A 23,915-nucleotide genomic window follows, 5' to 3' on the forward strand; every position below is an offset into this window, starting at 1 on the left:
GTTTCACAGAAGTAAATAGCCTTACCAATTTCTTAAAGTAAAAGAAAAATGTCCAGAAATGCCAAATTATACAAGCTAAAATGTGTATAAAATATGTGTTAGCTTTTCTGGGGAGGTTTTAGTGAAGTCAGAGCATTCCTTAGAGATATTTTCAGAAGCTTAAAAAAATATTTACAAGTATGGACAAATAATACTAAACACTAGTATAATGTTCATGGTCAGGTGCTGTCTTAAGTACTGTATATTATTTCATTTAATCCCCCATTAACCCAATGAGGCATATCTATAGTCAGGTGCTGTTATTGTTCTCATTTCACAGATGAGATTGGCACAGATTGGCTGTGTAACTTGTCACAATCACTTTAAGTAGTAAGAGATGGAGCTGGGATTGGTACTCTGGCTGTTTGGCTTTTAAAATAGACCATACTGAGAGGATTAGCAGAAGGGAGTCTCCGGAGTCAAGCGCAGACCAGAGGCCCACGGAAGAGGGTAGGAAGGGCGGCGAGGCGGTGCGCGCTCCACAGACTGGCGGGAGGGAGCCGGGGCGGAGGGGCGGCTCGCCGGCCAAGCAGAGCCCCCGGTGTCGGGCTGGCAAAAGCGGAGGGGCCGGACACACTGTGTTCTGACAGCAAGCGCGACTTAGCGTCTGGGAGGTCATAAGTTAACAGCTCTGCGCGGAAAGCGGGAAGGCTGGAGGACAAAGGGAGGGAGAGCTGCTGAGCCCCCGGACGGCAGAGCTCAGCTTGGCGGGGAACAAAGGCGCCAGCGCCATCTCCCCCGCCCATCCCCCCAGCCAAAATCCCAAAGGGAACCAGTTCCTGCCAGGGAACTTGCTCGCTCCGCGCAAACACCCAACTCTGTGCTTCTGCGGAGCCAAACCTCCGGCAGCGGATCTGACTCCCTCCCGCTGCCACAGGGCTCCTCCTGAAGTCGATCACCTAAGGAGAAGCGAGCTGAGCCTGCCCCTCCACCCCCCGTTCACCTTGCCTACCCACCCCAGCTAATACGCCAGATCCCCAGCAACACAAGCCTGGCAGTGTGCAAGTAGCCCACGCCACCCCACAGTGAATCCCGCCCCTAGGAGAGGGGAAGAGAAGGCACACACCAGTCTGACTGTGGCCCCAGCAGTGGGCTGGGGGCAGACATCGGGTCGGACTGCGGCCCCGCCCACTAACTCCAGTTATACACCACAGCACAGGGGAAGTGCACTGCAGGTCCTCACCACGCCAGGGACTCTCCAAAATGACCAAACGGAAGAATTCCCCTCAGAAGAATCTCCAGGAAATAACAACAGCTAATGAACTGATCAAAAAGGATTTAAATAATATAACAGAAAGTGATTTTAGAATAATAGTCATAAAATTAATCGCTGGGCTTGAAAACAGTATACAGGACAGCAGAGAATCTCTTGCCACAAAGATCGAGGGACTAAGGAACAGTCACGAGGAGTTGAAAAACGCTTTAAACGAAATGCAAAACAAAATGGAAACCACGATGGCTCGGCTTGAAGAGGCAGAGGAGAGAATAGGTGAACTAGAAGATAAAGTTATGGAGAAAGAGGAAGCTGAAAGAAAGAGAGATAAAAAAATCCAGGAGTATGAGGGGAAAATTAGAGAACTAAGTGATACACTAAAAAAAAATAATATACGCATAATTGGTATCCCAGAGGAGGAAGAGAGAGGGAAAGGTGCTGAAGGGGTACTTGAACAAATTATAGCTGAGAACTTCCCTGAACTGGGGAAGGAAAAAGGCATTGAAATCCAAGAGGCACAGAGAACTCCCTTCAGACGTAACTTGAATCGATCTTCTGCACGACATATCATAGTGAAACTGGCAAAATACAAGGATAAAGAGAGAATTCTGAAAGCAGCAAGGGATAAACGTGCCCTCACATATAAAGGGAGACCTATAAGACTCGTGACTGATCTCTCCTTTGAAACTTGGCAGGCCAGAAAGGCTTGGCACGATATCTACAGTGTGCTAAACAGAAAAAATATGCAGCCGAGAATCCTTTATCCAGCAAGTCTGTCATTTAGAATAGAAGGAGAGATAAAGGTCTTCCCAAACAAACAAAAACTGAAGGAATTTGTCACCACGAAACCAGCCCTACAAGAGATCCTAAGGGGGATCCTGTGAGACGAAGTACCAGAGACATCACCACAAGCATAAAACATACAGACATCACAATGACTCTAAACCCATATCTTTCTATAATAACACTGAATGTAAATGGATTAAATGCGCCAACTAAAAGACATAGGGTATCAGAATGGATAAAAAAACAAGACCCATCTATTTGCTGTCTACAAGAGACTCATTTTAGATCTGAGGACACCTTTAGATTGAGAGTGAGGGGATGGAGAACTATTTATCATGCTCCTGGAAGCCAAAAGAAAGCTGGAGTAGCCATACTTATATCAGACAAACTAGACTTTAAATTAAAGGCTGTAACAAGAGATGAAGAAGGGCATTATATAATAATCACAGGGTCTATCCACCAGGAAGAGCTAACTATTATAAATGTCTATGCGCCAAATACCCGAGCCCCCAGATATATAAAACAATTACTCATAAACATAAGCAACCTTATTGATAAGAATGTGGTCATTGCAGGGGACTTTAACACCCCACTTACAGAAATGGATAGATCATCTAGACACACAGTCAATAAAGAAACAAGGGCCCTGAATGATCCATTGGATCAGATGGACTTGACAGATATATTTAGAACTCTGCACCCCAAAGCAACAGAATATACTTTCTTCTCGAGTGCACATGGAACATTCTCCAAGATAGATCATATACTGGGTCACAAAACAGCCCTTCATAAGTTTACAACAATTGAAATTATACCATGCATTCTTTCAGACCACAATGCTATGAAGCTTGAAATCAACCACAGGAAAAAGTCTGGAAAACCTCCAAAAGCATGGAGGTTAAAGAACACCCTACTAACGAATGAGTGGGTCAACCAGGCAATTAGAGAAGAAATTAAAATATATATGGAAACAAACGAAAATGAAAATACAACAATCCAAACGCTTTGGGATGCAGCGAAGGCAGTCCTGAGAGGAAAATACATTGCAATCCAGGCCTATCTCAAGAAACAAGAAAAATCCCAAATACAAAACCTAACAGCACACCTAAAGGAAATAGAAGCAGAACAGCAAAGGCAGCCTAAACCCAGCAGAAGAAGAGAAATAATAAAGATCAGAGCAGAAATAAACAATATAGAATCTAAAAAAACTGTAGAGCAGATCAACGAAACCAAGAGTTGGTTTTTTGAAAAAATAAACAAAATTGACAAACCTCTAGCCAGGCTTCTCAAAAAGAAAAGGGAGATGACCCAAATAGATAAAATCATGAATGAAAATGGAATTATTACAACCAATCCCTCAGAGATACAAGCAATTATCAGGGAATACTATGAAAAATTATATGCCAGCAAATTGGACAACCTGGAAGAAATGGACAAATTTCTAAACACCCACACTCTTCCAAAACTCAATCAGGAGGAAATAGAAAGCTTGAACAGACCCATAACCAGCGAAGAAATTGAATCGGTTATCAAAAATCTCCCAACAAATAAGAGTCCAGGACCAGATGGCTTCCCAGGGGAGTTCTACCAGACATTTAAAGCAGAGATAATACCTATCCTTCTCAAGCTATTCCAAGAAATAGAAAGGGAAGGAAAACTTCCAGACTCATTCTATGAAGCCAGTATTACTTTGATTCCTAAACCAGACAGAGACCCAGTAAAAAAAGAGAACTACAGGCCAATATCCCTGATGAATATGGATGCAAAAATTCTCAATAAGATACTAGCAAATCGAATTCAACAGCATATAAAAAGAATTATTCACCATGATCAAGTGGGATTCATTCCTGGGATGCAGGGCTGGTTCAACATTCGCAAATCGATCAACGTGATACATCACATTAACAAAAAAAAAGAGAAGAACCATATGATCCTGTCAATCGATGCAGAAAAGGCCTTTGACAAAATCCAGCACCCTTTCTTAATAAAAACCCTTGAGAAAGTCGGGATAGAAGGAACATACTTAAAGATCATAAAGGCCATTTATGAAAAGCCCACAGCTAACATCATCCTCAACGGGGAAAAACTGAGAGCTTTTTCCCTGAGATCAGGAACACGACAGGGATGCCCACTGTCACCGCTGTTGTTTAATATAGTGCTGGAAGTTCTAGCATCAGCAATCAGACAACAAAAGGAAATCAAAGGCATCAAAATTGGCAAAGATGAAGTCAAGCTTTCGCTTTTTGCAGATGACATGATATTATACATGGAAAATCCGATAGACTCCACCAAAAGTCTGCTAGAACTGATACATGAATTCAGCAAAGTTGCAGGATACAAAATCAATGTGCAGAAATCAGTTGCATTCTTATACACTAACAATGAAGCAACAGAAAGACAAATGAAGAAACTGATCCCATTCACAATTGCACCAAGAAGCATAAAATACCTAGGAATAAATCTAACCAAAGATGTAAAAGATCTGTATGCTGAAAACTATAGAAAGCTTATGAAGGTAATTGAAGAAGATATAAAGAAATGGAAAGACATTCCCTGCTCATGGATTGGAAGAATAAATATTGTCAAAATGTCAATACTACCCAAAGCTATCTACACATTCAATGCAATCCCAATCAAAATTGCACCAGCATTCTTCTCGAAACTAGAACAAGCAATCCTAAAATTCATATGGAACCACAAAAGGCCCCGAATAGCCAAAGTAATTTTGAAGAAGAAGACCAAAGCAGGAGGCATCACAATCCCAGACTTTAGCCTCTACTACAAAGCTGTCATCATCAAGACAGCATGGTATTGGCATAAAAACAGACACATAGACCAATGGAATAGAATAGAAACCCCAGAACTAGACCCACAAACGTATGGCCAGCTAATCTTTGACAAAGCAGGAAAGAACATCCAATGGAAAAAAGACAGTCTCTTTAACAAATGGTGCTGGGAGAACTGGACAGCAACATGCAGAAGGTTGAAACTAGACCACTTTCTCACACCATTCACAAAAATAAACTCAAAATGGATAAAGGACCTGAATGTGAGACAGGAAACCATCAAAACCCTAGAGGAGAAAGCAGGAAAAGACCTCTCTGACCTCAGCCGTAGCAATCTCTTACTCGGCACATCCCCAAAGGCAAGGGAATTAAAAGCAAAAGTGAATTACTGGGACCTTATGAAGATAAAAAGCTTCTGCACAGCAAAGGAAACAACCAACAAAACTAAAAGGCAACCAACGGAATGGGAAAAGATATTTGCAAATGACACATCGGACAAAGGGCTAGTATCCAAAATCTATAAAGAGCTCATCAAACTCCACACCCGAAAAACAAATAACCCAGTGAAGAAATGGGCAGAAAACATGAATAGACACTTCTCTAAAGAAGACATCCGGATGGCCAACAGGCACATGAAAAGATGTTCAACGTCGCTCCTCATCAGGGAAATACAAATCAAAACCACACTCAGATACCACCTCACGCCAGTCAGAGTGGCCAAAATGAAGAAATCAGGAGACTATAGATGCTGGAGAGGATGTGGAGAAACAGGAACCCTCTTGCACTGTTGGTGGGAATGCAAATTGGTGCAGCCGCTCTGGAAAGCAGTGTGGAGGTTCCTCAGAAAATTAAAAATAGACCTACCCTATGACCCAGCAATAGCACTGCTAGGAATTTATCCAAGGGATACAGGAGTACTGATGCATAGGGGCACCTGTACCCCAATGTTTATAGCGGCACTCTCAACAATAGCCAAATTATGGAAAGAGCCTAAATGTCCATCAACTGATGAATGGATAAAGAAATTGTGGTTTATATACACAATGGAATACTACGTGGCAATGAGAAAAAATGAAATATGGCCTTTTGTAGCAACATGGATGGAACTGGAGAGTGTGATGCTAAGTGAAATAAGCCATACAGAGAAAGACAGATACCATATGGTTTCACTCTTATGTGGATCCTGAGAAACATAACAGAAACCCATGGGGGAGGGGAAAAAAAAAAAAAAAAAAAAGAGGTTAGAGTGGGAGAGAGCCAAAGCATAAGAGACTGTTAAAAACTGAGAACAAACTGAGGGTTGATGGGGGGTGGGAGGGAGGGCAGGGTGGGAGGGAGGGCAGGGTGGGTGATGGGTATTGAGGAGGGCACCTTTTGGGATGAGCACTGGGTGTTGTATGGAAACCAATTTGACAGTAAATTTCATATATTAAAAAAAAAAAAAAAAAAAAAAAATAGACCATACTGGGGCACCTGGGTAGCTCAGTCGGGTAAGTGTCTTAACTCTTGATTTCAGCTCAGGTCATGATCTCATGGTTTGTGAGTTTGAGCCCTGCATCAGGTTCTGTGCTGACAGCATGGAGCCTGCTTGGATTCTCTCTCTCCCCTCTCTCTCTGTCTCTACCCCACATGTGCGCTCGCTCGCTCTCTCTCTCTCTCTCTCCAAATAAAAAACTTAAAATGAACTGTACTATCTCTCTGGGAAAAATGACCCATGTGTATCCATAAAGTTAAAGCACAGTTTTGAAGTTAGCAGTGATAGTTCTAACAGTCATTTCTGTTTTCAAAAAATGTGACACAGGGAACCTGTTGATGTCCTTAGCAACATTTAGAAATTTAGTTTATGGGAATCTTTGAGCTCAGTGAAATCACAAGCAACATTTTTGTGTATTTATGGGTACATGTATTTGTGTATGTGTGTGTTGTGGGGGTGGTAGTAAAGAGAGATCATAGATCCATCAGATTGTCAAAGGGATTAAAAAATCGCTGCTCTGGTATAAAGAGGGGGAAATCTCTTAAGTGGAGTTAGATCATAATGACCAGGATGGGCAAATTTGAAAGCTCATTTAATTTATATTTCTTTCCAGAAGGACAGTAGATGAATCTACTGTAATGGGTGCTTCTGTTCTTCTCCATCCCCTTTTGGTTCCATTCTATGCTCTCTTGTCTGTAGTTCCTGCCCTCTGCTGGCTTATGACTCAGCATTTTGGCCCAGTCCATCTAGAATTTTCTCCTGTCTGCATGGTTTCTTTTGTTAAGGTCACAGGTGCTTTCTGATATCAGCTTAACTCTCACTTCTGTCAGGAACCATAATGGACCCTCGGGATCTGGCATGGTGTCCCTGCTCTTTGTTTCCATAGCATTTGAGGTATTGGAACACTTCGGGTGCTCAGTTGAAATGGCCTGTCGGCTTGCCTGTGGCCTCCTACTGAACTTCCTGGCACACTGTCAAGATCTTGTGCTATTTGGCTAAACATCAATGCCTATCACCTTGATCAACAAGTATCAGCTACTCAATAATTGTTGAATAAAAGAGTATTTTTTCTGTTCCCTTAGTCATTGAAACTCAAAAGTTTATTATTCTAAGTTGACCTCAATTGCAATATCGTATCAGTTGCCAGATGATGTTTTTGCTTCTGATCCTTCTTTATACTGCTTCTACTCTAATTTTGACTTTCTTCATTTGATCCTAAAGTATTTCAATAGCTACCTCCGGTTTCTCACTATCCAAGTCCATTTTACAGATTGCTCCCAGGGAGATCGTGCATGTCTCTCCTGATCTTGTCACATGCTTCTCAACCTGTCATTACACAGAGAATAGAATGAGATTCAGTCATTTCCCATTGTTCCCAGATTCCTTTTTTCTTACTTGCTACAACTGACTGTTACTCCCTTAACATTGCATTTACTTACTTTTTTTTTTTTTTTTTTGGAAACTTGGGTGCCCTTTCTCACGCTGTTCCATGTTACTTACATGTCCATACTTCAACTCTGTACTTCAAAATTTATCTCTTCCGGGATGCCTTGTTGGCTCATTTCGTTAAGCGTCTGACTTGGTTTTGGCTCAGGTCACAATCTCATAGTTTGTGGGATTGAGCCCTGCATCGAGCTCTGCACTGAGAGTGCAGAGCCTGCTTGGGATTCTCTGTCTCCCTCTGTCTGCATGCTTGCTCATGCTCTGTAAATAAATAAATAAATAAATACAACATTAAAAAAATAAAATTTATCTCTTCCTTCAAGTTCAGCCTCAATTCATTCCTACTTGAAAACATCCCTCATTTAGAATTCATATTTCCCTTTTCTGTATATAATTTGTTTATATTATTTTTGTATACTTTTCCCACTGGATTTTCAACTACCTCAGACTTGAAACTGTGTAATATTAAATATAATAACATACATAAAAATTTGGCACAGTTTCTGCACAAAGAAGGTGTTGAATAAATAGAAGTTATGGTATATGCTCCCTCTGGACTTGGCACTTCATCTGATGCCTGGTCAGGATGCAATGAATGTTTACTCAAGTCAGTTTAATTGATATCTGAAGTTCAAAAATATTGCCATGCTACCTATAGGCCTTTCTTTCACACAAAATTCATACTGCATGCGCATTGTCATATCTGCTTTGTCTTTTAAGATCTTTCAATTTCATGTTAGTTTTTCACTGAAAAAATAAATTAATGAATGATTCGTTTTGCTTAAAATTTCCAGGTCTGGCAGTATATTGGCTATCTACTAATACTAGGCTGCATCTTGTATATGTTGTAGAATTCATGCTGGGCTAATGCTTTAGGCACTCGATGTTTTTGGTGTAGCACCTGAATTTCCATTTACTGGTCAGTATTCCTCTCAGATGTCTAATTACCAGGAAAAGGCTACTAGAGTGTCAGAGAAGCATTGGAGAAAATGCTGGACTCATTCTGTGTAAATCTAACCACTCTCCCAGCAGGGTGGGTCCCATCTGCTTTAACGAAATGCTGATAGTAGGTTTCAAACCCTTTCTAAAAGACACGCTGAAGCATGTGTCTGGCAGGTTCTAAATAAATTCCATTTTCTCTTTATTGATTTCAACATACTTTGCATATAGAAAGAAGAAAGAAAGACTCTGTAAAAGGGAAAATGGATGTTTTATTAAATCCTTTTCATTTGATTTTACTGTGAATAAAGTCCATGAATTCACCAATGCAATCCCAAAACAACCAAAGAGGGTATGATGGGCTCCTGTTATTCTTACGCTGTTGTTCGTATATTTAATTTTCTTCATAAGAGGCTCTCTCACCCTATCAAGAGGTATGAAGAAAAAACAGGACAAAGCAACTAACAATGTTGGGAATAAAAGGTAAACTTAAAGGACAATAGAATGATTTTGAAACTTTACTGAATGTTGGTTTTCACCTTAACTCCCTGGGGTAAGGGAGCAGTCATGTTGATGATATATCAACTATGGTAAAATAAAATATGAATACTCTACATTTACAGTATAAATGGATGTAACTTTCTGGAAAGCATTTTAGTAATACAAATCAAGAAGCTTGAAACAGTTTATACTTTGACCTATTATTTCTCCTACCAAGGCAATAATTGAAAATTCAGATGAACATTTGTGTACATGGATTTTTAATTAAAACATTATTTGCAAATGTGAAAAATAGAAATGACTGAACATACACTAATAGGAGAAAGTTAAATGAATAATAACCTATAGAATGTTCTTCAGTAGTGAAATGTGGTAATTTTGAAAAATATTTAATACTATTGATACATGTTCACAATACAATCTTAACTGAAAAACCCAGCTTATAACATTCTTTATTGGCTTATTTTTTTTTCTTTCCTACGTATAATGCAAGCTCACTGTAGTAAGTCATGTCACATGTTGTAGCAAGTGAAATGGTATTCTGTTCCCTCAGTGACCCAATTGATATAGTTAATATTAATGTGGTGAGTTTTTTTCATACCTTACTTCATGCTTATATAACCATATACACAGTCACACACATATACACAATGTAATCTTAATTTTGTAAATCTATTTTTTTAAGTACTGGATTAAGTATTTTCAAAGTACTGGGTGGAATCCAAGTTACTTCTGAGAGGTTGAATTAGGAAATAACTTATTTTCCTCTGTTTTTTCTGTATTTTCTATATACAACATTAAAAAAGAAGAAAACTAATGGAAAATATTGAGTGGTGCCAAACCCTTTTAAATATGAGGACACAGAGGTGACTCAATCAGTTAAGCAGCTTACTCTTGATAGCAGCTCAGGTCTTGATCTCAGGGTCATGAGTTCAAGACCCATGTTGTGTTCCATGATGCACATGGAGTCTACTTAAATAAATATGAGGACCCAGAGATAAGGGATTAGAAAATGGCAGCTATCGGTGATTGAAAACACACACACAAAACCTAAACAACTAACAATAACTATCAGCAGACGCAGCCACTAAGGTTAGGTTTTTTTCACATCTGTGTCCTATATCTCCGATTCTCTGGGGTGCTCACGCCTTTAGGGGTGTGCAACAGGAACCACCAGCAAGCCCTGGAGTAAATGGGCATGCCCATTTCAATCCCAGATAAGTAATTTAAATTCTTTTATATTAAAAGAGACAGAACAATTGAACTGAAGAGGATGGCTTTAGGTCATATCCCTGCCCCTTTGGGATATACTTATCCTTTATCCTAGGTCAGTGGTTTCAATCTTGGCTATGCATTAGAATCATCTGGGACCTTTTAAAACTGTGACTCCCTGGACCCCATCTGCAATGATTCTGACTTAATTGGACTAGAGTGGGGCCTGGGAATACAGCAAAAGTTCCCCCAGATGATTTTAATGTTTACCCAGGTTGAGAAACCATGTCTTAGGTCAAGGGAGTCGAGTGTACTAGAAACGGTAACAATAGTGACACTTTATGCAAACTGATAATCTTGAGGTTTTGTAAGATTTTCATTTAATATTTCACTTATTTGTTCATTTAAACAATTAGGCATTCAAAAAAGAGTTAAGTAGACACATATGTGTTTACAATAACACATGTGTTTTCAAAGAACAGTTGTTTCCTGGAATATTTATAGTAAGACAATAAAGTGTGAACAGGCACTTTGTAGAAAGATGTACATTCAGAATTCACATATGACTCATTTCTTGCTTCATAACATTGTTAACCAGAATAGTGTAATTCTACAGTTCTCTGAACTCAAACACTCTGCATGCACTTTTCTTGGTACCCTCACTCTTTCCATTTGACTCTTTCATTTACTTATTTGAGGGCAACTAATTTCCTTTTATCTCTCACAGTGACCAGTATAGACCTTACATATAGTAGGTACTTAATAAAACTGTGTAGCAAACAAATACAAAGACTCCTAAATTTTCTTTGTTCACAGATCCTTTAGTGTCTCAGTAATTTTTTGTGTGTGTGACCTAACAACTTAGTAGTCATTTCAAGAAAAAAATACTTGCTAATTACTTAATGGGATGTATTTGTTAGACATGGCACAACTTCTCAGACTTTGGAATGAGATTGAACACTGCATTCTTCATTTCCTGTTTGACATTCGTTTTCATGCAGTATTTGCATTTTATCAGAGCAGTCACTGAACACCCAACTTCACAAAATGGAATGGCCTTGATTTGAGTGTAGTACATTGAATCGTGGGCGGTCTCCAGTTTCTGCGATGTCCAGAGGATGTTATTATCGTGCCTGCGTGGAATTTTACCCCTCTGAATTTATGTCCCCTCTGTTGGCTTTGAGCACAGTTTGGGAACTGTGGCCCCAAATCTCGGGCTTTTGATGTTTTTGTTTTGTTTTAGGTATCACGGAAGATTTGTTTCCTAAATATTTGTTGATTATGTCATTGGCTTTAGATATTCAGGTGCTAAACCTCTGCATACATTCTAAGAGAGGAGATTAATCACACTATTTCTTTGTAGCATTAAGATATGGAACCATTAAAAAGAGGTACTTAAAAAAAGTGCTTAACTAGATTCAAGGCACTGTACTAATAAGTACTTTACAGTACTGTATTCTTTGATTCTGAGTTGTCTTTAAAGTTTTAATTCATTTTATACACAATGGTAAAGAAAATTTTCCTGTTTGCAGGAGGGATAGATAGGCCGGTCTTTGGGCAGTACTGGACAGATCCCCTGGCAGGAGATGAAGGCTGCTGGCTGTCCCAGTTGGTACAGACAGTTGACCTACCTTAAAGCCCAGTCTAGAGAAAGGTGTTAACAGGGATTTTAGCGATGACTTCTCTCTTACTCCAGGTCTCCTGAGTCAGAGTTGTGCAGCTGAAAATAATAATCACACTCTACAATTATTTAGTTTGGAGATTTTACATCCTTTCTAGAAACTTGGTGGGGGGGGGTAATTTTGGGGGGACATTGTCGGTTTGGTATACTAAATCCTTTTTCAGGATGGTATATAAATAGCAATAATTTGATTTCTTTTTGGCATGCATGACATAGTCTTCTCTAGATTTCATAAATTATACTAATTGGGAGTACTGAAGAACACTGCATCATTAAATTGCAAAGGAGGCTATAGTACTTTGTGTTCAATTTAAGCAATTTATACTTAGATCATCCCCAGCAGGGTATTGTACCCAAGCTAACACATCCAACCCGATTTCCATTGTTTCATCACTCTTCCCTCTCATGAATGTTTCTCTAAAGTTGTTCTTGTCTCTCCCATATATTTGAAACACCTAGGGGAAAACATGAGCTACTCAAAGATTCCTAACGGTTATTCCTTTTCAGTAGCAATGTATTAAGAAACATAAGTCATTGTGAAATATATATAATAAAAACTTTATATTAAAAATATTCTTATTTATTTTATTATTTTCCCAAATGGGGTTTTTCTAGTAGTCTTTTTTTTTTTTTCACGTAAATTACTTTGTTCCATTTTTACTTCCAACTTCAATTCTCGTTTCTTGGTAATCTACTGGAGTATTGTCCTACAAATTAAAGTTGAGTAATAATTGGTGGAGACTGATCCTCATATAATTGCTTAAAGCAACAATGGTTGCCCTAACAAAAAACTTGTGTTTTGAAGTTCTTTCTCAATATCATGAGAATGAATGTATCTGTTGAAAGAAATTACCGAAGGAAGAAGTGGTAATGAATCAAAGACCATGCACTTAGCTTGAAGTACATCACTTACAAATAGTCTGTGTGCAGAAATTATTGCTTACCCATCTCCTTGTCCTGCCCTCTACTTCAAGGCTTATCTACCTCACTTTACACATTTGCATCCTCCCTTGCAGTTAAGTAGTTCTGAGCCAGTGATCTTACTTAATGGTATCAGAGGAAGGAATTCATTCACTAACTCAATCATTCATTCAAAAGTAAGGATTGTTATTTGAGGATACAGGAGTAAATAAAATGAAAAAGTCCATGTTATAGAGCTAATGTTCTAAATTTATTTTTGAGAGAGAGAGTTAGAGTGCAAGTTGGGGAGGGGCAGAGAGAGAGGGAGACACAGAATCCGAAGCAGGCTCCAGGCTCTGAGCTGTCAACACAGAGTCTGATGCAGGGCTTGAACTCACAAACTGTGAGATCATGACCTGAGCCGAAGTCGGGTGCTTAACCAACTGAGCCACCCAGGCACCCCTCATAGAGCTAACAGTCTGGTAGGGGAAACAAAATGAACATAATGAGTAAATTATATAGTATGTAAAGAAGGTATTATGGAAAAATAGGGTGCGAGGAGAGTGTTAACACAGCAGAGTTGGTTGCTCAGTCCTTGCATGTGTCCAGTGGGGCCTGTGACCACGATTGCTCCTTGGCTAGATTCTGGGAATGCGGCCCTTGTGATGTTGTTTGTGTTACTGATGAATGCTCCTGTATATGCCTGGAGCAATGGGGCATGCTCTTTTAGCTTGTCAAGCAAGCCCCTTTCTCCACCTCAGTCTGTGTTAGGTACCCAGTACTTCTGTGGCAGCTGGGACCAATGCCTTTTCAAACAAGTGAAAAACTGATCCCTAACCTTTCCTCTCTGGATTCTAGGTTCTGTTGCTCCACATTTAGTGCCTCCATATATGGCATACTTTATTTAAAAAATTTTTTTAACTATTTATTTTGAGAGAGAGAGAGCGAGAGGGAGACAGCATGTGTGAGCAGGGGAGGGGCAGAGAGCGAGAGGGAGAGAGAGAATCCCAAGCAGGCTACACACTTAGCCCAATGTGAGGCTCGATCTCACGGCTGCAAGATCATGACCTGAGCTGATCTCCAGTAAGAGGCTTAACTAACTGAGCCACGCAGGCAGCCCTGTATACCATAGTTTATGAGAGAATTTGTGAGTGAGTGAGGGAGTAATTGTAAGTGATTAAGAAGCAGGATGAAAAATTGGGAAGAAAAGATAAAAGTCAGGATGAGAAATACCTGTGGAGTGAGTTGGACAGTATGTTTTAGGAGCTGGAGTCAGACTGACTTATTTGCCTTGAGGAAAAGGTCTTTTGCATGATAAGAAGGAACAGAGTCCAAGTGCTAATGGCCCAGCCCTCTCATTTGTTCCCTATTGAGTCGTCTGCAATGTGCTTATTCTTAAATTATAAGGATTCTTTTTATGTCATTCTTTTCATTAGTTTTGGTGAATCATACTCATTGAAGCCCCTGATTGAAATGAAGAAAATATGTATTTTATTTGCTTTATAGCATGTTTCACCTTCGGAGATAATGTTCTTAATCTAACTCTTTGATTTCTTTTTAGATTTGACATTTCCTCTGTAATATTAATTTACTGCAAATAAATTTGTTTCTGTTTCAAACAGGAACAGATTTTTGTTTGTTTGTTAAACTCCAGAGCCAGTAAGAATTTTGGATCCAATCTGGTACTTAAGCAATCAGTGAAAAGGAGACTTTTTTATTTTAGCGAGTTTTTTTTTTTTTTTTTAATTCAGCACCCTTTTGTTCCTTTAAAAGAAGGCTATGTGTCCACATTTGAAATGCCAGAAAGAGTAAACTGTTGCAGCCCTTTCCACTCTGCATTACAGAATGTGGAATCATATGCTCCTTTCTCTTTACGAGCTTCTTTGTTGTCCTTGCTTTTTTGCTGAACTTTCAACCCTCCTTCCAACTCAAATAGGGAAATTGTGCTGGTACCCTGGGAGAAAGAGTTGTCAAACTATGTTGGTATTATTCTGTAACAGAAGTAAAAATTTTAATTTTAATCTTTGCTGTAATACAGTTGCATTATATTTATTAAGCAAGTTTTGCTACTTCCATATTATTCTGTAGTCAAAATTTCCCAGTCAAATATTCTTTTGAAAAAGAAGGAAAAATATTAGTTTCGAAAAGGAAAAGGAATCATAATATTTATTTGTTGCTGTGATCGTTGCAGTAATATATTTCTCACTGGGTAACTGAGATTAAACTCAAAATTTTACCAAATAGTGGGGTTAGAAAGCTGGCTGTAACTTCAGGTGGCCTCTGTGGAAATTCTACAGTTATCATTCTTTCCCTGGTGTTTGGCCACTTTTGATCTTCTGTGTCCTCCTCCCTCTACCTCTCTTCCTTTATTTCTCTTCTTTCTCCTACTCTCCTTCTCCCCACTTTTCCTCCTGACCTTTATTCCATTCAGAATACATATTCTAAATCCCTTACTAAACTCCGGCAAAACACAAGGCTGAGTTTGAAATGCATTGATTGTGGAGAAACTTATTCTCACAGAGAAGACAAATAAACAGAAAGCAAAGCAAAGGCCAGAATATATCATGTGCCATTAGACTAGCAGGTACAGAAGAGAAGTTCCCATCTGACTGAAATAAGAGTAAATTTATTTGAAGAGGGGGTGTTTGAGCTAAATGTTAAAGAATGGAGTAGGATTTTGGCAGGGAGAGATGGAAAAAAAAAAGGGAGACTTTTCAGTAGAAAGAAAGAAATGAATAATGTAGCAAGAAAGTGGGTTGGTCTTGGATAGTGACCCTTGACCCATTTATGTGACAGTAGAGCAGAGGTCTGCAAAGTTTTTCTGTAATGTGCCAGATAGATCATTTTAGGCCATATGGCCTCTGGTGCAACTATCAACCCAGCTGTTGTAACAAAAGCAGCTGTAGGCAATACATAAATGAATACTGTGGCAGTATTCCAAGAAAACTTTATTTACAGTAGTAAGTGGTGGGTCAGAGTTGGCCTGTAGGCTGTCATTTGTCAACCCCTAATTAGATAAGGCTCGAAAGGAAGGTGATGGCCAGATCTTAGATTTTGAATGCCAGGCTAAAGAGTTGGGAATTAATTTATATTCTTTTTAGTGAAATCATGATTGTTACGTCTCTACTAAAGGTTTCAAATACCCAGACATTGGAATTTGGGACCAGATGTTTTCTGTGTACATTTTAAGATATTTATATAGTTAGCGCTAAATTAAAATTTCTGTGACTGGATATCTTGTATGAAAATGGCAAAGTACAAATAAAGCCTGATTTGCGTCATAGCCAGAAGTTTGTCATCTTTTGGGTTCTCACCACAAAGTCTCTATTATAATGGACCAAAAAGTCAGATTATGGAAAACAAGCAAGAATGAATGGGCAGGCCCTTTAGAGATCTGAACTCAAAATATCAACATTCTCCCTGTTCAAAAAATGATAGTGTGAACTGATCCTAAAGTAAATACTAAATCCACAGTTTTCGATACTTTTTAAAACTACTTTATCAATGTATGATTGACATGTAAAAAGTTGTACATATTTAATGTATATACTCCATGAGTTTGGAGTTATACTCATGAAACCATCATCACCATCAAGGCATCAAGACCATAGATGTACTCATCACCTTGCAAAGTTTCCTCCCATCCCTATTAACAATGAATTTTTTTTGTGGTAAGCACTTAAAGATTTACCCTTTTAGCAATTTTTAAATATATAATACATATTATTAGCAATAGGCGCTATGCTGTATAGATCTTCAGAACTTATTTATCTTATAATTGAAGCTTAGTACACTTTGACCATCACCTCCCCCTCCACTCACCCCGTGGCAATCACCATTCTATTCTCTGCTTCTATGAGTTTGATTATTCTGGATTCCACACATAAGTGAGATCATAACATTTGTCTTTATGTGTCTAGCTTATTTCACTTAGCATAATGTCTTCCAGGTCCATCCGTATTGTTGCAAATGGCAGGATTTCCTTCTTTCTTTAAGGTTGAGTAGTAGCCCACTGTATGTATATACCACATTTTCTTTATCCGTTTATGCAGTGATATGCATTTAGGTTGTTTCCATATCTTGGTTGTTGTGAATAATGCAGTGAACCTGGGAATGAAGGTATCTCTTTGAGGTGGATACTTATCATACAGATTGTCATCTACATAGATTCTAAATTAATCCTCAAGGCAAGACTGTTTCTTCTTAATGTTTTTGTCCCTAATACCTAGCTACTGCAGATCTGGCCCAAAGTGAGCAGTCAATAAACATTTGATGAATTAATGTAGGTGAATATTTCTAATTGTTCCCAACCATTTTATTCCACTATATTTTTGTGCTCTTCATTTTTAGTCTAGTTCTCATTTGAATGCTTAAACCTCAGTAAAGTTTTAAAATTTATTTTATTGTCAGAGTATCTTATACTTAAAATTTGATCTATGATCTATTTATAAAAGCTTTATAAACCTACTGTGTTTTTAGCATTACATTCATAGAGAGAAAAATGTTGCATATTAAATGAAATTATTGTAGATGTTTGAAATATAACAGAAAAGAAGGGGGCTAGTTTTTGTACAGTAGAAATCTGAAAATAAGGTACAACTCTATGGATACAGTTGTAACCTACATAATGGTAACAACATAATAAGATGATGTCAAGTTCTTTTGAAAAGAAATGGGGTTATAATTTATCAGCCCACCCACTTCAAGCTCTAGATGTCACCCAAACAAATAGCTAGCTTTATTTTTCTAAAACCCCTATTAGACTGACTCACTCATCTATATCTTATAGCAAAATCATAATATAGTGTTGGTTCTAATATGCTTTTTCAAGAGCACTTCTTTATGTATACTCTTTTGAATTTTAGTTATTCTCATTACTTACCAATGCTTTTAATTATATGATAGTTAATTTTTTCCCCAGCAACCTTAGGACTGTGCTCATTGATGTGTATTTTATTTTTACTTGTTTCTCTCAACATCTAGATTATATGTTTTCTAAGGGTGCAGTTGAAATCATTTGATATTGAACCATTTTTAAACTAATCGTGACATATTGAAAAGAAGATTATGTGGGCAAGACATAATGATTATAATTAAGTGACAGAGAAAATAATAAGTGCATGAAAAGCTGAAAAATGCAACGGAGAAGAGTGGATAGATTATGGAGACAAAAGCACCTGTGGTTGAAAATTATATGTTTAATCGCGGAATCTGTCCCATTTAAATGCCAAAGTATTTTTGTTGGATAATTAGTAGGGGGATTGTTATGGAGATTATATATACATCTATAACATCTGGTTGCCAGCCCTGTTTGCTTAATCAAAATGTTAACACCATGGAAATCAGAAGTGTCCTATTTAAGTCTTGGGCAGGCAATTCTTTATTCTTGTCCTTTTATTTGTAGGAGAAAGAATTGTTTATGCCCCTTTAATAGCAGCAAGCAGGCTTCCAGCTGAGACTTTTTGTTTTTTTTTAATGCTATTTTTGCTGTTGCTTATGCTGGGGCCACACAAACCCAGCCTAGGGATGGGGTGAAAGACTCATAGGACCAGCAAATTCTTCTCTGCACTTTCTTCTCTGCACTAGTTGGAAGGAAACAAGTAAGCTACTGAATATGGTATAAATCAAATCCCTACTGGTTTTCAAGAAGAGATGTGGGGAGTAGAATGCATAGAACTCGGAGTCAGATGAACCTGTCTGTGAATCCTGCCTTAATTGTGCAATTCTAGCCTTAGATTCCTTGCCTTAAAATGGGGGGAAAGTCTTGCAGGTTTGTATCAGGATGAAATTGGACAACATGGATAAAGTTTCTCGCACTCAGCTTGGTGTGTGTGTGTGTGTGTGTGTGTGTGTATGTGCATGTCATAAATAGCATTAGTTTTTTTTCCAAATTGAGCTAGAGAGGACCCTGCTGGTCAGGGCTACATTATGTCCTGAGTCTAATAGATCTAAGGAGCAGAAATACGGGATCTCTTCAGAGGAACACTGATTTTGATCGGCGATATTTGACCTTTGCAAATCATTTTTTTCCTGAACTTGATAATCACTTTCTCATCAAATTTATTCTTTAACATAATTATTACATGTGGAAAAATAAAACCATCCATTCTGGATTAAAAAATGTTTTGGAAAACATTAAGAATCAAATCCAGCCTCAGAATGTCAGGAGCCTTTAGTGTGTCTTATTTTGACAACTGTACTTTTGCAGGAGGAGACAGAAGACACAGGTTTGGTTTTTTTATGAATTTCGCTTAAGATCTTACTACACACTGGAGTTTGTCTATAAATCAAAGACTCTCAGAATTTCTGAAATTAATCGTTATGGCAAAGGAATTAATCAGAATTCCTACTCCTGAAGATGCTGTTGAAGGAGCCATTGTGGGTACATTTGATTTGAATAAGACCCATTATTAAATTTTATTAGCGAATCTTAATTCCCTTTTAGTTATGTGCAGTCTCCCTCTTATATGCTTTATCCTGTTTTTGGTACATAACATTATCCTTCCTTCCTGTACCTTCTCTTACGAAAGATAGAGTAGCCCATTAAATAACACATGCTGCGTTTACAGTTGTATCCTATATCATCCAAGGTGCTTGCTTTGGAAGCAACAGAATCTGCCTCTGGCTACAAGGAATAAAGGGCCTCTGGGGAGGGATGATGCTACAGCTCACAGATCAGCAGGAGGAGCTGTACAACCCACCTCTGGAAGGACAAAGGGCAGGGAGACTTTGGAAAGCTCAGTGGGTAGGTGCTCCTAGACTTTCTAAGATGTTTCAGCTTCCGCAACCATTTGCTTCTGTGTATCTTCAGCCACATTTTGAGGTCCTGACAGAATCTTTCTGGCCCCCGTTAGTGAGGTACTTTGTGCCAGCGGCTCAGTAAATTTCATCTAGGGGATTAGGAGCTGGGCAGTTGGAGAAATTATTTTGAATGGGGCAACTATTTGTCTTCTACACATAGCTTTTATTCTAGGTGGACCTGTTCAAGGACGTTTAGTTTAGGAGGCCATCATGTCACATGTCTTACTTGTTTTTTATACAAGAGTTATATTTCCCATATGAGTTTAAGGCCATGGTTTAATGTGTTTGTCTGTTGGGGAGCTCCCTTTTTTCCTTTTTCTTTCTTTTTTTTTTTTTTTTAATGATTGATTGATTTTTGAGACCAAGAGAGTGCAAGTGGGGGAGAGGCAGAAAGGGAAGGAGACAGAGAATCCCAAGCAGGCTTTGCACTGTCAGCACAGAGCCTGATGCAGGGCATGAATTCATGAGTCATGAGATCATGACCTGGATGGAAGCCAAGAGTTGGACGCTTAACCCACTGAGCCACTCAGACGCCCCCCCCCCCGCCTTTTTTTCTTTTTAGTTCATGTTATATAAGCATTTCTCAGTAATTGCAACAATATATTCCTTGAATTAATTTTAGTAGCATGATCCCAAGACTCCCTGTTACATGGTGTAAAGATGGCTTTGCAGTCATTCACAGAGACGTGTTTCAGCTAACAAGACCTCTTAAAATGAGCGAGAATTGGAGCAGTTCACATTACTTACCTGAATTCTCATTTTTTCATTGGTAAAGTAGACTTGATATCACATATTTTATAAAAGTATATTGAGATTTTTGTGATAATATACATTCAAGGCTTGGCATTAGGAACATGTGTTTATCCACAGCCCTTCTTCATATTTTGATTTTAAATGTTACATGATTTTTTTTTTAATTTTAGAGTAATGGGCTGAACTTATAAAATGATGGGAAAATAAATAATTTGAGGAACAGTAGGTGCTAAAAACCAAGGCTTCGTTGACCTTTTAGTACCTGATGCTCCTGAATTTATTAAAAGCAATGATAGTAATGACTAGTCACAAATAATTTAACCTCCCACAAAGCTGCCTATTATTAAAAATGCTGAGAGGGCATAGGTATGGATAAATATCAGTAATATATATTTTGCTTTGTTTTCTATTCTCCATATATACATTTGAATGTATAGAGATTGTTGTCCTGGAAATTAACAGCTTTTTAGACAGACTAATGGAACCTCATTTTAAGGTATAGCTATCCAGAATATAATCCTCCCTTTTCTTTCCTTTTTCCCAATTCATTCTTCCCATCTCTTCACTCTAAACTGGGGTTAGGATTGCTTTTAAGAGTTGAATCAGGCAGGGTGCCTGGGTGGCTCAGTCGGTTAAGCATCGGACTCTTGGTTTTGGCTCATGATCTCTAGCTTTGTGAGTTCGAGCCCTGCATCAGGCTCCACACTGCACTGCTGTGCAGAGCCTGCTTGGGAATCTCTCTCTGTCTCTCTGTCTCCCCCCCTCTCTCTCGGCACCTCCCCTGCTTGTGCTCTCTCTCACACTTAATAAATAAACTTAAAAAGAAAAGAGTTAAATCAGGCAGTTGTAATGCAGTGGCTTAAGAGCACACACTTTGAGGAGAGATGGTCCCAAGTTTGTGTCCTGTTACTTCCATCTACTGAGGGTTGGCCATGGATGATTTACAAACCTAGCCCACAGTTACCAATATATATGATGAAGGAAACAATAATGTCTCTGTAATTAGGATTTTGAAGAGTAAATGGAATGATGCACTTAAAAATGAACACAATGCCTTACTCATTAACCCTCAACACATTTTAGTTCTTGTGGTTATAATTATTATTCTATATATTATTAACATTTTATTATCATACAGAAGAGGAAATATACTAAAAAATCTTTGTGTCTAAATAGATAATAGTGTTTGAATAACATTTAACTTGAATTTTAGAGTCTTGAAAGGATCAGAGCTCTTTTCTAGCCTGCTAGATTGCATCTTTTCTAGGACTGGGTGATTACTGCAGTAGTTCGATTTGTATTTAAAATGTCTTTGTTATGGTCCAAAAGCAATTTAAAATCTAGTTTATTTTTAACAAAGTTAGAGTATATAAGGTGTAAGAATAGTTTGGTAGTAATATTGCAGCTCAGGCAATGGTGACAAGGATTTTTTACCTGACGTGCTATTCTTGTGAAAAAATATTTGGAGTGAAATGGGTTTTTGCAAATGTATACCCACAACATCAGTCCTCATGAGTTATTTCTTACAGATGACTCTAATGTTTGTGAAATGGTCTCCAACTGTGGAGAAATAATTTTTATTATTAATGATATTAAGTGACAGCTAACCTCTGTGCTGAACACATTATTTGCATTATTTCATTTTATTACCTCAAAGTAGTTACTATTCTAATTTTACAGATGAGCAAATGGACTTTGAGAGGTAACTTCCCCAAAGTCACACATCTAGGGAACGGCAGAGATGGGCATCGACTGACTCCAAAGCCCATTAATAGTGGAAGAGAAGGCATCTTTGGCAAAGGTGGTAAAGTTGTGATACAGGCTTTACAAAGGCATTTCCATGGTGATACAAGTTTTTTTTATGAGACATTAACATTGGTATATCCATGAACATATTGTCAAAGATCTATAAAGCTGTAGGTTTAAGTTAGAAACCAGTTAATTCTTATTTTCCTCAATTTATTATCTTACTGTGCTTTCTTACATATTTAACAGATAATATACTTTTTGGTATTTTAAAGATTTTATTTTGATATTTGGTAATTTGGAACTGAAACACATCCCATGCTTTCCAGACAACAGAACAAAATAAAGGAGCTAGTCATGCACTAAGGTTTAGTGAGATTGCATTTTATTCCAGGAACTTTGACTATATTTTGAATTAGTTACTTGATAGCATTAGAATTAGTGAGGCCAAGTGAAAATGGGTTTTTCTGAAGACAGAACCTCTGTCTTCCTCTTATTCACTGCTTCCTTTTCTTCTTTTTACTGGCAGAAAAAAATTGGGATAATAACACTGTGCCTTATTAATAATAAAAATTTATTCAGTTTTAGAAAGAATAATGAATTTGTTGGAATGTTTCTCCCCCTGTGTCAATGCATCCATACATATGTATTTCCAGATTTTATCAGTTTTGTATGGTTATTCAGATGTCTTGAATGACATTTTAAGGTATAGTGACATATGCACCCTAGGATCTGACTTGCTGTTATTTCTGGCTTCTTTCTCTTCCAGCGTCTGTATTTATGCTGAAAGTACAGGTGAATGACATCATCAGTCGTCAGTACCTGAGTCAAGCAGTTGTAGAAGTGTTTGTAAACTACACGAAAACAAATTCCACAGTAACTAAGAACAATGGAGCAGTGTTGATAAAAGTACCCTATAAATTAGGGCTCAGCTTAACCATTGTTGCTTACAAGGATGGCTACGTGTTGACACCTCTGCCTTGGAAGACTGGAAAAATGCCAAGTAAGCACTTAACAACAGTGTAAAAGCCTTTACTTAAATGTACATGACTTTTTTTTTTTTTTTTTCCTGCTTTGGGAATCTCTTGTTCTGGTAAACTGACAATGAGACAACCCATGTGAAGTCAATACAGAGAGGTTAGAAAGGAGTGCCAGTTGGAAGAAAACATGAAAGTCTTTTTTTTTTTTTTTCTTTTCCTCACAGAGGCTTGAAAGAGTCCTGAGCAAGAGCTCTGCTCTGGTACAGAGCTTGTCTGCAGGTGGCGGTGAGAGGCTTGGCATGCCCAGAGGATTAGTGAGGAGCAGGGTGGGCCAGATGGTGCAAGGACGTTCTTGAAAGCAGAGGCAAAAAGTTTAGATTTATGTGAATCATAAGGCAGTGCAAATTCTTGAGTACAATAACTGTAAGTTGTTTGGAAACTGAATTTACTTAACAGTGTATGATGTTTAGGCCAAAAACAGGGCTAGAATGGATTCAGGGAGCCTTGCTACAAAGCTGTGGTTGTGCTCCTGGTGGACAGTAACAGTCTGATGTAAGCGAGGGAATGAAAGGGAGGAGGTAAATATAAGAGGCATACTGAAGGAAGAATTGGTAATTACTGTGCCAATCATCATATAAACCTTAAACTTACAGTTATATCA

At 38.3% G+C, this 23,915-nt stretch overlaps 1 protein-coding gene across 1 annotated transcript in view; it reads left to right on the top strand.

The window, feature by feature from the left end:
• Window positions 1-19,295: 19,295 nt before the first annotated feature.
• The window catches only part of FAM171B (family with sequence similarity 171 member B), a 28,818-nt gene continuing 24,198 nt past the window's right edge, over window positions 19,296-23,915 (top strand). The window contains exons 1-4 of the mRNA XM_042993903.1: window positions 19,296-19,356; window positions 19,544-19,719; window positions 22,209-22,332; window positions 23,044-23,277. Coding sequence (XP_042849837.1) covers window positions 19,296-19,356; window positions 19,544-19,719; window positions 22,209-22,332; window positions 23,044-23,277 — 595 coding nt within the window. The remainder of the gene's footprint in view (window positions 19,357-19,543; window positions 19,720-22,208; window positions 22,333-23,043; window positions 23,278-23,915) is intronic.

The sequence above is a fragment of the Panthera tigris genome, chromosome C1, assembly GCF_018350195.1.
Source record: "Panthera tigris isolate Pti1 chromosome C1, P.tigris_Pti1_mat1.1, whole genome shotgun sequence".
NCBI lineage: Eukaryota > Metazoa > Chordata > Mammalia > Carnivora > Felidae > Panthera > Panthera tigris.